The 17,715-nt window shown below is 36.5% G+C and overlaps 1 protein-coding gene across 3 annotated transcripts in view; it reads right to left on the reverse strand.

Annotated features, from left to right (window-relative positions):
- The window catches only part of LOC150100897 (putative glutamate receptor), a 115,896-nt gene that overhangs the window by 45,658 nt on the left and 52,523 nt on the right, over window positions 1-17,715 (reverse strand). For all 3 annotated transcript variants that reach the window (XM_090401563.1, XM_090401562.1, XM_090401564.1), the window contains 3 exons: window positions 12,318-12,421; window positions 10,214-10,298; window positions 3,101-3,256 (listed from right to left, as the gene is read on the reverse strand). In XM_090401563.1, coding sequence (XP_090257689.1) covers window positions 3,101-3,256; window positions 10,214-10,298; window positions 12,318-12,421 — 345 coding nt within the window. The remainder of the gene's footprint in view (window positions 1-3,100; window positions 3,257-10,213; window positions 10,299-12,317; window positions 12,422-17,715) is intronic.

The raw sequence follows: 17,715 nt of genomic DNA on the forward strand, positions 1-17,715 counted from the left end.
GGGATCTTCTACCAGGAAGCCGTTTGTTCGACCAGTGTTCTCTCCACATGTCAGGGCAGCTGAAGAGAGTTCATCTATGGACCAGAAAGGCTTTCTAGATTTTAAGCAAAGACTAGGTGGATTTATGAGAGTCTGGTGCATGGGCAGGAGTGGGTTGCTCATTGCTTTATTAAATTTTTTAATCGAGGCTTGTCTTCTCCGTATGTTTGGTGGAGCAATGTTAGATAGGACAGGCAGCAGGAGAGAGAGGGGTGCTTCTCACTGTCCCACTAATTGTGCAAATGGTAGAGTTTAGCTGTGTGTCTATAATGTTAGTGTGTGCTCACTTCTTTCCCAGACAGGGGCAAAATATTCTGCTGCAGAGAATGCGAGGGCTAGTGCAGATGACTTTAGGACTTCTGCACCACAACCCCAGGTTGTTCCAGCAAGCCTTGAAATGATATTGTTTCTCATTTTAATTTTGTTGGACAGGTTGGTGATGTGCCTTTTATAGGTTGGGTTTCTCTCCAGGCTCACTCCAAGGTATTTTGGGTGAGGCTCGTGTTCTACCATTTTTCTGCAGAAAGAAAAGTTGAGGTGTCAATTCGCCTCTGCATTGTTCAGGTAAAATACTGTGGACACAGTTTTTGTTGGATTTGGCTTCAAGTACCGCTGCTTGAAGTACTTTTCCAGGATGTTCAGGTCTGTGTTCAAAGTTGATTCCAGGTTGGCATAGGAAGTAGAATCGCTAGGTCATCAGTGTACATATGCTGGCTTGAGTTGGTATGTGGTAAGTCATACACATAGATGTTAAAGAGTAAAGGGGATAACACAGAGACCGTTGTGAAGGAATCTGGGCCTGCTCTTTTTTCTGCCAATATGGACCCAGATCTTTCTGTTGGAGAGAATGGATTCAAAAAGGTGAAAGTTTTTTCACACCTTATATTTCCTAGCTCTAGGAGGAGGCCCCTGAATCAGACTGTGTCATAAGCTGATGTTAGGTCAATGAAAGTGGCTCCAGATTTAAGTTTCTTCTGGAAGCCTGCTTCAATCTGTGTTGTCAGGGCCAGGACCTGGTCACAGCAACTTCTTCCCAGCCTGAAACGTTCAATTAGGAGTGCTCTTTCGATGAGTGGTGAAATTCTTTTAAGGAGAATTCTTTCAAAGAACTTAAAGGTGGAGCAAAGCAAAGAGATAGGTCATAGATTTTTGACATCAATTGGATATTTTCCTGGTTTGGGAAATTATCCAAATAAATGCAAGGCAATTATTTGGCTTCCTTCCACAGATTTGGTACTTTTCCAGTCATAATTTTTGAGAAAAGGGCGGCCAGCCATGTTTGGCCTTGTTGACCGAGATGTTTTAAAAACTCGGGGAGGATACCATCCACTCCTGTAGCCTTGCCATTCTTGGAGAATTTTAAGGCTACCTGTACCTCTTCCCGAAATAATGAGTGTACAAGTTCAGGAAGCTTGGGGCTCATCATCAGGATTTGTCTGATGGAAGATTGCACAGTGATTTTCCTGATAGAGCTGGGACGTATCTTGGAGGTTTCAATAAATTATTAGCCATTTGATTAGGAGTTATCTCTGTTGTTCTGTGTGTTGTTGGTTCTGCAAACAACATTTTCTCAGAAATGACCACCTTTTCTGGCTAGATGTGGAAATCAAGTTCATGGCTGGTTGAGATCCATCTTTCCTTTCGGTTTTTATCCAGCATTACTATGAGCACCTTAGCAACACAGTTGGGTCTTCAGGCTCTTCATATTTGGCTAAAAGATCCTCCGTTTCTCTACTCCAGCATGGGATGTATTGTTTTCTGTGGCCTTAAGGAATAGAGGCTTTGGCTGCAGTTTTGATTAGTTTAAGAAATCTTGGATAGTAATTAGGGGTGGGTGGAATTGCTTTAATGGTTTGCTCAATTTGTTTCCGAAATGCATTGCAGTTGGACCTGCGAAGGTTATATTTAGTGATTGGTGTTCCACTGATGACTGGGATTGATGTGCCTGTCTCTATTAGTGCAGGACAATGCTGACTATTAGGGAATCTGTTGATGGTGGTTCTGGTTGTTGGCAGAGGGTAGTCTTCAGAGACTATGCATAGATCTGGGGTGTAGGTTCTGTTCCATCTGGCTGAGTGGAGAGTGCCTTCCTACTTGTCATCGTAAATCAAATACAGGTTATATGTTCTTCTTGTAGAAAGGCTTATATAATTAATACTTAAGGAATTGACAGCGTACACTAGAAATATAAATTAAATCAACTTTAATATATACTTTCCAATATTTCAGCAACGTCACATTGCCATCTTCATGGGAACTTAAGATAAAGACACGAGCACGCAAGTACTGCATAACAGCAAATGAGAAATGAAGCAAGGAAGCTACCGTTTTCCTTAAAGTCCTGATGGTGCCCCTGGTGGGCTATATTAGGTGTTCCTGGCCTTTGGGGCTGAAGTTCTTCTGATGTATGTTTCCCAAATTTGGGGCAGTCTCATGCATCCAAATTTGTTGAGGTTTGCATATTCCTAAGGGCTGAAGCCGATTCCATGAATAGTCTTTCATATTTGAACTTGCTGCGGTGTATTACTGTGGCTTTCTTCCACCTTATTCTGTGGTGAACCATGTGGCAGACCATGCTCTGGATACTCGCCACAGAATAAGACTGCTTGAAAGACTAAAATTTTGAAAACTGAACAAGCTTTGATGTTCAAGCTGTTAAAGTGGGCATCAAAATAATTCACAAATTTCTTCCTGGAAAATTGTATACCAGTTTTAACACAAATATTGTTTTTGCTTAAAATGAAACTTGTATAGTTTTAGATTAATGCACAAGAAATTCAGGCTGATGGTAAATCCAGGGATGACACTCCTTTTTTCATCAAGAAATCAGAGTGAAACAATATTTGAATTTTTGACTAAAATAATATACAAACTTTGTGGTATGCTTTTATAATAAAAGCACAAATTACATATATACAGTAATACATATTACATATATACAGTAATAATAGTCATTATTACTGTATATATGTGAAAAATTTAAGTAGCTTATTGTATTCAGTTTTCTGAGTAGGTTAAGATTACCAGAATTTTTAGAAATACTATTTCAAAAATTTACCACCTTTAAAGTAAATGGCCTGAAGAGCAAATGGCCATTTGGTAACTGTCGTGGAGTTCTTGTAATGAACTTTGTATCCATTACTGCATAAGGAACAGTGAAATCAACTACCTCAGCTCTCCCAGATGTCATATACAACAAGATGGCCATATCTATTTCCTGTGAAAATAATACAAGTTACATATTTTATACTAAATCATAAAAACTGTAATGATGTTATTAATGTTTCTATGCCTGTAAATACCATAGTAATTGTTAAAATAATAAAATAAGAATTTATATAATGTTCAGTTCCATAGGTGACAGTTAAATGATAAGTAAATCTGTGTATAAACATTTCTCCAGTAATAATGCCAGCCTGGTTGGCTGAGTGGTTAACATATCTGCTCTCCAGCCAAAAGGCTGGGGGTTCGAATCCTGCCGTGGGCATGGATGTTTGTGATCGTCTGTGAAAATACTAGTGGCGGTGGGTGGTAGATGGCATTGGTGTAGTTGTGGTTCATTGTCAGAGAGTTGTAGAGTAGGTGCCCTCCCTCAACTAGCCTCTGTACTCCCTGGAGATGTCACGTAATAATAATAACAATATTTAATCCTTTTGCAATTGAGTGCTGTTCATGTAATATAAGTAAGGTTACCTCAGGCAATGTGTACAAGACTATCAACCCAACATCATTTATCAAATCACCCATTAAGCTGCATCATAACCTACTTCTAACTTTGATCTACTTGAGAATCATTTTGATACTATTGTTTTCCTTTTGTTCTATTTCTGGTTATATTATCTCTTTTATTTCGGTTACTTAATTCAAAAATAGATAAAAAAGGTATTGATTTTTATATTCTAATTTAGATAATTGCATTAATAATGTAATAAAATTCTTAAAATGTTATAAAATGGCGAGCTTTTATTTGCAGCCACTGCAAAACTTTCTTATTTGGTCATTTCTGGTCAAACATCATCAACTCCAGCTGCCTATCTAAATTTCAAGTTTTTAACAGCTTTTTCTACCTCAAGTATACAAATGTACTTTTGTTTGCATTTCTCTTGAAAATTTTCTACTACGGTTCTCTCACTTCTTGTTTCATGTAACAGTCTTTCAAAAGTAATTACTCCAGACATCTAGGATACCCTTCTCTTCAGTTTTCATGTCTCCTTTATCATCATTGCTCTCCTTCCTCCATTTCTAAGCTTTTTCAATAGCCTCCAGAACATTTTGCCACCTTCCTGATATTTATTTTTTACATTCTCACTGAATGTCTTCCCATGACTTGTTTAGCTACTTTTACACACAGCTTAGCTCTCTTACATTTTTCTCTGTATTCTTTTAGGGCATCTACCAACTTATTTGCTAGGAACTATCAGTATGTTTTCTTTTGTGTCCAGGACTGCTTCTTTAAAAAGTCAAGCCAAGTGAACACTTGTGTCCACAATGGTGGACACAAGTGTTCTTATTTTTGTATCCTTGCAGACAACTTCACCACATACCTCCCACGGTGAATCAATAAAATGTTTTCTTCAGTCTTCCAATGAGACTCCAAGGTTTTGTTGTTTTCAAACTGTTTCATTTTTTTATTCAATAATCTGTGTGTACAGCTGAGTCTATAGTTTACCTGTAAAAGTTGCTCAACTTTAATTATTTTTAAAACTTTCTTACATACTCTTCTTTTTTCAATGTGATATTCATTTTTATCCTACTGAACAATAAGTGATGGTCACTTCCAATTTCAAATCCTCTGTACACTATCCTGAACCAGCATAAAGATATTGCTATCGACAGTGACATTTCTATGTTAAAACTGTACTATTCTCATTAGTACATACAGCATGGAAAGACTGATTTGAATTCCATTTAAGACAGTTTTATAAAGGCCATTTCATGTGAAAGCGAATTATGTCTCATGTCAGTTGCATGCATTCTCCTCATCAACTACTCATGTTGCTTTATTACAAAAGATGACCAGATTACTGAGATAAGAGTTTCTTACATATCTTGACAAATCTCTGACAAATAACATTACCATTATCTGCCCATCTCTGCACACCTGTTGTTACTAATTTTTCCAAAATCTTAACTATAGAAGAAATACAACTGGGCTATAGTTTGATGAATCCATTTTACTGCTTCTGCTCTTATCAATGACATTATCTTACCCTTTTTTTTAGGGATCCTTCCTTTTGTAAAATTGACAAATGCAGTGACTTCATTGTTGAAAGTCTTGCAAATGAAGGAAGCCTAATGGTTAGCAAATGCCCTTAAACTACGTGATCTGCTGCATTCAGAGTACTTAATATTCTAAATATGTCGATTTTATTCACATTAAGGTTGAGTCATTAAACTTTTATGCTTTTTGCTGAAAATTAATTTTATTTTAATACTGAGACTGATATAGTAATTATCAGGTCATTAGTAGGTTGTGTAATTCAGTTACCGTGACAAAAAACACAAAATGGTTTTTTGACAAAAAGACAAAATTGTTAGATCATGAATGAGGCCTGCCTCTGCTAGACAGACCCTCGTTCAGGATAGAACGGAGCCTAAATAAAGAAAATACCTCTACTGCTGGTGAAAATTGTACTAGAAAGAGATAAGGAAATGGGGTGAAGTGTATCATATAATTGTCTATTAAGTGTATATCTATTCACCCAATGGAGAGGAAACATTAATATTTTACAATGTGTGTGAATTAAAAGGGAAATATATGTGTGTAAATTGGAAGCGGAAAATAATATGTGTAAACAGAAACAGAAGAATAATATGTGCAAGTTGCAACAAACAAAAAAAAAAAAGGAAATGTTTACAATCAACCCAAGGACAGATTCTATGAAACTGCGCATGCCACAGTGATGACTAAGAGCCATAAGGTTGATAAACCCATTGTTGAACCTTACAAGCAAAATTTCGCAAATTCTCTGGGAGGAGCTCTCTCATGGGTTCGAGATGAAAGTCTTCGATGCAACCGTGACTGTAAGCTGCAGGAGAAAAAAGGAGTTGATGGTCGGAAAATATGGCACTTTGGATTGCTACATAAATTTATCTCAGCTGGTATCTCAATTTAATTGACACATTTAATTAGTTCATATCTGCAAAACAGGACCATGCAAGTCAAGAATAATAGCACTACCTCATCTCAGCGACCCATCTTGGCCGGAGTGCCACAGGGATCACTACTGGCTCCATTGCTGTTCTCTGTATACATGTCTAATATCCCGCACAACCCAATGACATCCATCATGGCCCTGTATGCAGATGACACAGCATTATTAGTCAGATCTCTCCGACCACATTTCATTACTAGAAAACTTCAAGAAAAACCTTCTAAAATTAGAAAGATGGTTCTCCAAATGGAGACTGCAAGTAAATCCCCTAAAAAGTTCAGCTATTCTCTTCACAAAAAGGTCGATATCTCCTGTAGGAGACATCTTATTATTCAACACCAAAATTCCCTGGCAGACGGAAACAAATTACTTAGGTGTCGTCCTTGACAAAAAATTAACTTTTAACCAACACATCAAGGTTACATCTACAAAGGCATCTAAAGCCATCGTTCAGATCTACCCCCTAATAAACAGAAGCAACAAGCTAAACATAAGAATCAAACTGCTTTTATACCAGCTGACGAAGCAACAAGCTAAACATAAGAATCAAACTGCTTTTATACCAGCTGACGATTCGTCCTATAGTTACTTATGCTTCTCCAGCCTGGAGCCACACCTCCACTACAAATATTATCAAATTGCAATGGGTTCAGAACAAATGCTTGAGAATGATCCTAAATGCCCCATGGTTCATCAGAAATCAACTTCACCGAGATACAAATATTCCTTATATCTTCTTCCTGCAAACTTTAGCTGCAAAGTTCTTCCTAAAGACGTCCACTCATCCCAATGATCTAGTTCAGCAAGCTGTAGCCTATGAGCCTACGGATACATTCAAACACAAAAGACCAAAAGCCATTTTAACTTCCTTCAGTGATGTATAATCTCCATGCCCGTTCTGGGCGAGCAAACTGCTCATGATATTTTCCCCTTACTGTGACCGTAACAGACAATGGGGAATATGAAAAGATTTTTGCTTCACCCCTTAAGTCATAAATGTCAATTGTCAAAAAATCGAGAGAGTGGGGAGGAAGGTGAAAGAGGTATGACGTGAGAAGGAGGTCCGACAAAAAGGCTCGGATCCAAAATGAAACCCGAACCAATGATGTCCCTCCTGTAGGGTACAGAAGTTCCAAACAAGCACCTCAGATGTTTCCCAACGATGGCAAAAATCCAGTGCGCATCAATCCATGAGATGGGAAAGCAATCTGCAGAGTGGACAAAGGTCCAACCAGGATATGCACGTGACTCGCACGTGGTGATTGAGTAAGACTGTATGCTGCAAGAAATGGTAAGGTAATTTTGACCTATCTAAAGTTCAAGAGGGAGCATTAAATGAAAAATTCGGTTTAAGCACATTTGCAGAAAGGAAGACTGAGACTATTTTGTTAGTTAGTGGAACTTTTAGGGACATTGGACTGGTAGTCTCCGAAGACATATGTTATGTGATCCTTGCAGAAAAAAAATTTATATGTGTATGTTACCTTAGCTGTTTCCCTAAAGATACATGTCTAGACAATTCTTAGTATATACCTATGTGCATGCCCTCTCTCAGATGATAATAGATATGTCATATTCTGAAATTGTCATGTAATGCTACTTAAAATGTTTAATCTAATTTAAGGGAATTAACGAATTGATTGATTTATGTTTCATGCATACTGATAGTGTAAAATAAAACTTTATGTTTATAGTTGAATCCTGGTCATCAAATTGTGTTTGAGAACGACATTGCCACTCACCAAAATACGGACCGTGACAAAAAGGGGAAAGAGTGATTAAGTAATATTAAGGCTAGAAAAGGGCATGACTGCAATCTCCCAAAAATCTGGACACCATCCTGCCCGATTAGAGTCAAGCAGGATAGTTATCTAGATCAGCAAAAGGGCCCACAGTTTATTAAGATAGACAACTCTAACTGGTGCAGAACAAATAAATTTGTTAGAGTCCATGACCCATGGAGAATTTTAGGATCACTGGCCACAAGGAAGCAATTCATAAGTCATATTCAAAATTAAGAACCAATGCTCACGAAGCACCAGTCTAACAGAACTATAAGACCAGACACACAGCATAAAATTGAATGTGGTGAGTGAGCAATGTAGATTTTTCTAAAATGGTTCACTGTCAGGAGTGCAACACGTACGTGTGGGAGAATGTGGTAGATGTGTTTACTATGAGATCAAACAAACAAAGTGAGAGTTTTCAGAAAGTGTGATGTTTTAATGGACTGCTGTGATTTAAATGAAAGCTGAGAAAGAGAAGTGAAGAATGTTAGACATAAAAGAATGGCATCATCCAGAAGGATGAGCAAGAGAATATGAGTGCAGAGAATGTGATTGCGAATACAGAAATGACCAAATAAGCAAAAGCGAGCATGATTGCAGAAGTGCAAGAACTTACAAATGAAATGATTAAGATGAGAAATGAGATCAGGCATATGCAGAATGAAATTAGACATATGGTAGATATGAACAGAAGAATGAAAAATAGTGGAGAAAAATAAGTGACAAATGATTCAAGAGTAACGGTGAAAGAGAGAGAGATGAACAGGAGTTGTTGTTGTTGGTGGTGGTGGTGGTAGTAGAAGAATGGTTTGGTTGGACATAGGGAGAATGTGAGGATGGATATTAGAAGATTATTAAGGAGAGTGAAAGAGAGTAGCTAGTATGTTGCCCAGGTATGACAATGATGAGTTGAAATGTCAAGTAAAAGTCATGAATAGTGCTAGCAGAGCTGTATGAGGAAAAAGCAGTGCAGTTTATTGATGTATGGAATACATAAGAGATTAATTCGATTTATTGGTGTGAATCAGCTGGACAGACTTTCATTAGAAGGAAGCCTAATTGAGTGATGTGAAGGTATCAGCAGAAGTCAGAGGTGAAGTAAATAAGTAGGAACATGGACTAGGTGAGACCAAAGTGATTGTGAATGGAGATGAGAATATGAGAACAGAAATGGAACTTTGACAGGTAAATAGGGATAGGAATAGGGAGGTTAGGGAAACACAGCATAAGGAAAGTGGATTCTGGAAGCAGTAATGAATGCATGAATGAGGATGGTCAGCATACGAATGGAATGGCCTGGGATGTATAGGGAATAGTTGAGGCTGGGAAAATATATAGCACAAAGGATAAAGAGCAGGTGGGGATAAGTCACCAATGAAGGGTGATATTGGTCAGACTGGTTATAGACCAAGAAAGGAATTGTTATATTTATTTACAAATGCCAGGAGTATTAGAAATAAGTGAGATAAAATTGTCGTATTGATTAATTTTATTTGTCCAAAAATAGATGGAATAAGTGAAACATGGTTGAATATGAATTATATCTTGACAGGTATAGAAATGGAAGGATATGATGTTTTTCATGAAGAGTAAAAAGAGAGAAAGTGATGATGATAGTGGAAGAATTATGTCCACACAAAGTTGTGATACAAGGAGAAAATAATGACAGTGGTTTTGAAGCAGTATGGGGTGTGAGGTGTTGGTTGAGATATTTAGTTAAGTGTTGCTCTAGCCCAGTCTGTTGATGGTCTGCTGGCTTCAGAAACTAGCTGATAAAGAGAAGAAATGATATAAGCAGATTATTCACCAGATTCCTCAATCCTGCCTCAATCACCAGATTCCAGTTCAAATGTACAGATTAGATGGAAGAGCTATTTGTGATCGAGGTCTGCTTCAATCCATCTGGAGACAACTGTGAAATGCAATTAAGTCTATATGAGCCAACATATCTGTGGAATTTTTTTTAGTACATTATGCTTCACAAGATGTAGATTCCACAAGGATTTGTTAATAAGTAAATATAACTAATGAAAAGTACCACAGCATATATATGATTGCAAATATACACTCCATAAACATGAAAATCTTTCAATGATCATCAATATCTTACACATTTTTAGCATTCAATTGATTCCTAAATAAATTTAATGCTAATGTGTTTAATAATAATTATAGAATTGAACATTTCTTCAAATGCAAAATGAAATACTGCAAAATTTTAAGTAAAAGTACCTTTTCTACCAGCAACCCTACTATACCCGTCCAAGTGCCATTGTTCAATTTTTGCCCTGATGTTCTTGAAAAGACTGGGTGAACTCTGTAATAAAAAAAATAAATAAATACTTGAAATATCCCTAAAAATAAATTTCAATTTTGGAAATTTTTGTCAAAACTATTTCTGACATTAATTCCAACATTAATTTCAATACATAAATTCAAACATTCAAATGTTGCCATCTTGGCAATAGAGCTGAAAACACAGTCGGGCCCTTAAAACTTGCTGTGGAAATTAGCCACTAAAAAAGTGAAAACAGTCACAGTGTATTATTATAATGAATATTTTAATACCTTCTAGTTGTGCCTAGGATTTCCAGAATCTTTGAGCTAGTACAAATTCTCATATATGGCAATTTCATATACAATTCTTATATACAGTATGAGTAGATGTAAGGTATGAATCTGGATATGAGACTTAATTTAAAAATAAATAAAATAGTCACAAGGGAAGAAAGGCACCAATAAATTGGTGATAAATGTGTCGTATAAATTTCCACATGAAATACTAAATAGTGATGGAGTTTGCAGAAGTTCTATTATTCATCAACTGTTATAAGAAAGCATTACAAATCATATCAACAGATCACTTTCCCATCCTAACATCACCTTTAAGGGGGTTCCACCCCCCATCTTAAAATACTTAGGATGCTAGCTGCTATAATGCTAAAAATAACTACAGAATAGACTGAAAGAAGGTTTATGGTGGTAGACATAGACACACATTTTTAACTATTACTGAGTCAGTTACAAACTATTCTGTAATACACTGTATCATGCAATTGCACTGCTACCTAGTTTGATTATGTCAATTACACTCTCCAGTAATTGACATGGTAGTCAAGTGTTAAATTGCTTAAATTCAAGAAGGCAGCTACCTACCAATATTTCTTTTGAAAAAAGCATCTTGTACAATTTTATGTAAAAGCTTTTGTTATTACTATTAACACCAGATCTCCATGGAGTCAAAAGACTCATCACAGGAGGTGCACACTGTCACACACAAATCTCATCAATCTGTGCTTTAAACTCATTCAATGTGTCTGCATTCACCAAAATGTCAGGCAATGCATTTTTCTCATCAGTCACTCTCTGTGCAAAGGATCTGCTTTTTACTATCTTCCTCACACATTAGTTTTTCTCTGAAACAATTTATTAAAATTTCCACAACATTTATTTTAGGAACCGATTATACAATTCATAATTGTGTAATCTCTACACGTGCTTCAGGAAAAGTAGTGATGATTACTGTGTAATTCAGTCAACCAACAAACTGAAAATCCAAACATTAGGATCATAAATACAGCTCACAAAGTTACTACACCATGTTTTTTCATAGCCTGAGATGTTTGCAAACGTCGCTGAAAATGTTCGTTAAAAGTAAATTTATCACAAAGAAATAGACTGAAAAAAAAAGTATGTAATTCATGAAAAAGTTGATCGACTGAATTTTTTTTTCTTTTGATTAATGGAGAAGGTATTACAAAAATATACTTAGAAAACCCACAATTCATTAATAATTAGCTGAAGGAGAGTCTCATCAAAATACAACATGAAGAACAGAACAGTAATAGTAGTATCTTCTTTCCTGAAAAAGAAACTGAAGGTAAGAATATAGAGGGTAATGTAATACTTGAATTTGAAGTGGTTAATTATTACTGCTATCCCATGATAGCTTAAAGGATTATAAAATTTTTTAAGAATATTCTAAAATATTCTTAAAAAGTCTCAATGGCTAGCACCTACCCATGCTCTGAATCTTAGTAATGTCAGGGCTCTTAGAAAATGTTTACATACTGTGTCTACTTGGAGGAATAAAAAAAAAAAAAGCAGAAAGGAAATTTTTACAGACAGTTATGAACATTTATTTGGACAACAGACTAGAAGTACTAAAATTGGCATGGTTGGCTTCTAAGTCAGTTGTTTGAACTCGACTCATCAAATCTTAAGATCAAGTTAATATTTTAAATAATGAGATAAAGTGATACATATGACAGATTGTAATATGCTTTTAAAAAATAAATGATAATTTTTTGTCTTGTGGTTCTTGAAATAAACTTACTTGATTGCAAAATGATCTGCCATGACACGGAGAAGCTTCAGGTATATCTTATCCCCAAACACTTTCTTCTGCAGTGCACGATTAATATAGAACAATTTCAGATTCTGCACCAATAAGTAAAATTTTTGTAGCCTTGTATTACAAAATTGCAAAATAATTAGCTCTTTACACATAAAAAAGATAGGATATTAATTATATATGCCTTAAATTAGCTAGGGTTAAATGGGCCTGGCCTAAGGATCTTAAATTAAGAAATTTCAGGCAGCTGAATGTTTATCAATGCATTTACATAAATTTTCTCAGATAGGTTGTTAGTATTATTTCATTGAGTAAACGTAGCAAAATAGTTCTCGATCAGTCAGTGATAAGAATACAGTTTTCCATGTTCTCATTAGGGTATATGTTTTCACATTGCAGTAAACTAATAATATGTTTGTTTCTGGAAACCTAAATGAAAGTCTCCTGAAAAGCCTTGGAGATATCAAGAGCAATGGCTCGGATTTCTCCAAACCCATCCCATGGAATTGGTGTAAATGTGAGTAATGTAAGCCAGGAGATCTCCTGTGAATCTAGAATAGCAAAATCGATATTAGTGGCCACTAATTAGATATCAGTTCTCTAGATGTTGAGAAGCTGACTGTTGATAACCATTTTCATTACTTTAGACAAAACTGATATGAGAGAAATAGGTCAATATCATAATGATAAACATTTATCTCCTTTTTTAGGAGAAATGGTTGTATATGAGCTTTCTTCATGCTGTAGGTAGATACCAGCTGAGTGCAAGTGAGTGAATAGATGATATAGAACAGATGTTAGTTCAAGCGCACAATGAATAGATTTCCATCAGGACTGGCTGCCTTTGTGGTGTACAAGTTATTCAAGATTCTTCTGATGTCCTTCTAGCAGAAGGTCACAGTAGGGATGAGCAGGGGTGTGCCGGCCATATGTTCAATGTGTGCGATGCACACAGGCGCCAAAGAGGAGGAAATACTTTAAAAAAACGTTTTTTTAAAGTGATTTTTTTTATTGGAGGGGGGGGGGTAGGGGTGCCAACTAAAGTTTTGCACACAGGTGCCGGACACTACTGGCATGCCCCTGGGGATGAGATGCAATTTTCTAGGCAAGAAAGAGGATAATTTGCCATGGTCATCTATGTAGGAGCTGGAAGAGAAGAATGAAGCCAATTTGGATAATATTACAATACTGTTCGAGTGAGAAAGAGGAGGTAGTACATTTGAACAAAAGTTGTGCCTGATGGCTTTGGACCAGAAGCCATGACTGCAGTGGCCCAAACAGCAGTTTTCACCATTTATCCTTATTGAATTTAGACTCTGCCCTTTTAATGGTGGGTTTACAAGTGTTGCAGGCAACTTTGTAGGCTGTGATTGAAGCTGGTGTTGTGGTTTCAAACCACTTGTGAAAGGCTGTTTGTTTTTCTTAGACAGCTCTTGCACACATTTTTTTGGAGAACCATGGTTTAGATATTGGTTGGGGAATTTGAACAGAGTGAGAACTGAAAGTTTCCATTCCAATATGGATTATTTCTGTAACAGGATCACAACAGGTATCTGGATATGAAGAATAAAAACAGTAGTCTGACCATGGAAAAAAAAGGAATAAAAGTCATAAGTCCTCCCAACTTGGCACAGTTGTAATGCCAGAGCATGCAAGGTTGGCTGAAGAAAAGACATTCTACTAGAGATGAAACTTAGATAAGATTGTAGTCTGGATTGCCAAGAGGAGCAGTCATCTGGACAGAGTACCTGAAAGGAAAACTAATTAAGAAAAAAATCTAGAGTGTGGGATGAGTGGAGAGGGTTGTCAAAAATTCTGGCAGGGAGATGGACGATCTGTTTTAAGTCATTGCTTACAGCAAAAATCTCTGCCTCTCTTTCAGCTTGGTCAGTGAAATTTGAAAAAGGGGGCTGATTAGAATTATGGACACTGAAATCACCAGGAAGGATGACTTCACTGTTTGGAAATTTTGGCTGTATGAAATTGAGCTTTTGAAGATAGGAAACCAAAAGTCAGAGTTGGAAGAATGGTAGAGGTAGCAGATGAATAAAACAAAATGCAGCAAAGAAATTTTAAGTCAGAGGAGGTCAAAAAGAGATTCTAGGTTAGGCATCCTTTGGCAAGGAATATCATATCTCTAGAGCATTTCCAAAAAAAAATAGAAAATAGCAACAATCAATTTTCAGTTTAAATGAAAATCAAAGTTTCATTGCACGTTGCTTTCTCACACACAAAAATAAGCTAGCAAGCATATAATTTGGACTTCATTATTGCTGCACCTAAATAACTTAAGTTTATCATCCTATGTAAGATAATCGACCAGGGCCGTTGCCAGATTAGATCATGCCCTGAGGCAAACAATTAAATATCGCCCCTGATGGATTATAAAACAAAAATATAAGAACATCTCCAATTGCTATTTTGTTTTTATTACAAGAGAAACATTAATGCAAAACGATTACATAATAATATTAATTAAATGCTTGTTCTATGGGGATATTGAACAATAAAACTGTTTATAAGCTCTTCTAAATTTAAATTATAAGCTTTGTCCGCCTCTATCGATATAGTTGCAAGACCAACCAATCTCTCTTGGGATATTGCTGTTTGCAGATTATTTTTAATCAGTTTAAGCTTGGAAAAACTTCTTTCCTCACTTGTTATGCTAGTGCAGAAAGAAGTTTTCAATAGCCCGCTACGCTAACGGGGCTAACAATTCCTGTTAGCGTAGCGAGTGCCTGTCACAACATGGCTGAACGAGCGCCCTTATTAAGCAGCGCCGTGAGGTAGACTGCCTCTATGCTACACCCTGACGACGGTACTGTAATCGACCTATGTATTTGAGGCCTGAAGATGTTGGAAAATGTGCAATGTTTGGTCTCTAACTCAGGTTTCTAGATTATGTAATCCTTAGCCCACCCACAGTGGTAAATGTGCTAGTATAGCAACTTGTACCTGGGATGGACTGTCATGAAAACATGAACTATTAAGCATGTAATTTCTTCTATTAAGCTAAAGTAATACAGCATGTAACATTTCAAAAGTTTGCACGATGAAGCCAGACATCTATTAGAGACAGAGAAAGTGTTATTAAAAGAATAAACTTTCTAGAGAGAAGGAGGAAAGTAATAATTTATTACATGAAGTTCCATATGCCTGCTGTTCATGCTGTTTTTGTGTCAGGCTTAGAATATCGGCACTAACATTTGTGTAATTTATGCATCATTCAAAATCAAAGTGGTTTATTATCCACATGAATAACAAGAGTCTGTGTAGCTCAGTGGAACAGGCCCAGATATAATGCAAAAACTTAACAAACAACTAAATGAAATCATAACAGACACAATAAACAGAAAAAAGATAACCAAACACCAATGGCAGAAGACAGACCTTATCTCTGATGAATATGAAGAAAACATACAAATAATAGAAATAAAAGACCCACCATAAAGAAAAAATGAAAACAAGCCAATACAATTCACTCTGAAAAAAAAAAATAATGGAATAGAAAAACTAAACACATAATGTAAATATGTATATATAGGTGTAGAAATATTGTATAGTAATGAACAGATCTATTTGCATAAGAGGAAGTATATGTCTTATAATTTTCAGTTGGTAAAAATATGTTGATATTTCAATGGATGTTAAATGACAAAATAACTGCCCAAAAGATTGCACAGGACTCTAGGTGAAAATGGACATTGGGCATGTTATCATGTGGTAAAAAAAAAAAAAAAAAAAAATGTAAATAATAATAAATAAATACATAAATCAAAAATGTTAACTGAAATAAGCATGCCATGTACTTATTGCATATATGTTATTGTATATTGTATTATTTTATTGTATTCATTATCATGCTGTAAATGAAAATTGTTAACTGAAATAAGCATGCTATGTACTTATTGTATATATGTAAATAGTTCGTCCGAATGTACAGGGTGTTCGGGATAAATTTGACATATTTATAATTAATTATATTTTTCCGTAAGTTACATGAATTAACACACACTTCTCTTCATTTAAAAGTTTGGACCCTTCTTCATTCATATACAAGATGTCAGAAAGGATGGATAGCTGGAACCCACCTGAATCATGGAAGTGAATAACTTGTATCATGATGATTCGTGCCCGCCATCAAAATAAGGATATTACGACTGCTGCCCAATGCTCCCTGAATACAGTAAAAACAATCAGGCATGAACTAGAGACTTGCAATGGTGACTACGAGGATGTAGCAAGAAGAATGATCCCTAGCAGACGATCTGATTGCGTTCGTACAGCAGAATTCCTCGCAAATCTGCAGGAACAGGTATTGAAGAACCCTGGCATTGGAATTCGGGCTTTGTTCGTGGAGTTTCTAACTGTAGTCAAGCCCTGGATAACAAGGGTAGCCAATGGTAGGCCGTATGTATGGCAGCAGGATTCGGCCCCTTGCCACACCTCTGGGAAAAGTCAAAAATGGTTGTCTGAAAATTTCTACGACTTCACCAGTCCAAATGTTTGGCCTCCAAACTCCCAGACCTTAACTCCATGGATTATTTTGTATGGGGCGCAGTTGAAAAAGACACCAATCGCACTTCCAGTGATACAAAAGCCCAGTTAATGGATAAAATTAAAACAGTTTTTGCGGCCCTTCCCAGAGAGACTGTAGCATCAGCTTGTTTGAGGTTCCGAAGCAGAATTGAAGCTGTGATCGATGCTAATGGTGGTTATTTTGAGTAAATCTTGTTGATAGTATTGTAATTAACTCTGCCTGTAATGTTTTTTTGTCAATTCATTAAATTTAATAGATACAAAGAAGATTTTCTTTTTCCTTACGAAACTGTCAAATTTATCCCGAACACCCTGTACATAGATGCTTTTGAGAAAATAAAATATAATGGATGTGGCGTTTGCACAACGCGGCACTTCGCCGCACGAAGGAAGACTTGGTTTCGAGTCTAGTCGCCGACTAGAGGAAATTTTTCTACACCGTTTTTCGACCGGTTCCCGAGTTAGTCGATCTCTGGCACGGGCAAGCAGGTTTTTCGTCCCGAAAACTCAAGAAAATCGACCGTAGAACCCACATTAGTTCAGACATTAAATATATTGTGTTAGGGACCACGAGTTGGCGGCACATTTGAGCCGTCTCTCTTCACTGTGTACCGCTTAATTAGTGATAGCCTTGGGCTATCTATCTCTGATTGGTACCAGTGGAGATTGAACTGCCCACTCAGTCTCCAAAAGTTAGGGCTAAATGGCCTCGCCTACTTCCCGTATACGGGAATAAAAAGGCGTTAGCTGATTTTAAAAAAATAAATAACAAGACTACCACGACAATTTAGTCACCTTTTTTTTTCCCTAAATTCAACGTGATCAATTTACTAAGCCAGTG

The sequence above is a fragment of the Typopeltis vanoorti genome, chromosome 12 (genome assembly GCF_054136105.1).
Source record: "Typopeltis vanoorti isolate ZY-2024b chromosome 12, IOZ_Tvanoo_1.0, whole genome shotgun sequence".
Taxonomy (NCBI): domain Eukaryota; kingdom Metazoa; phylum Arthropoda; class Arachnida; order Uropygi; family Thelyphonidae; genus Typopeltis; species Typopeltis vanoorti.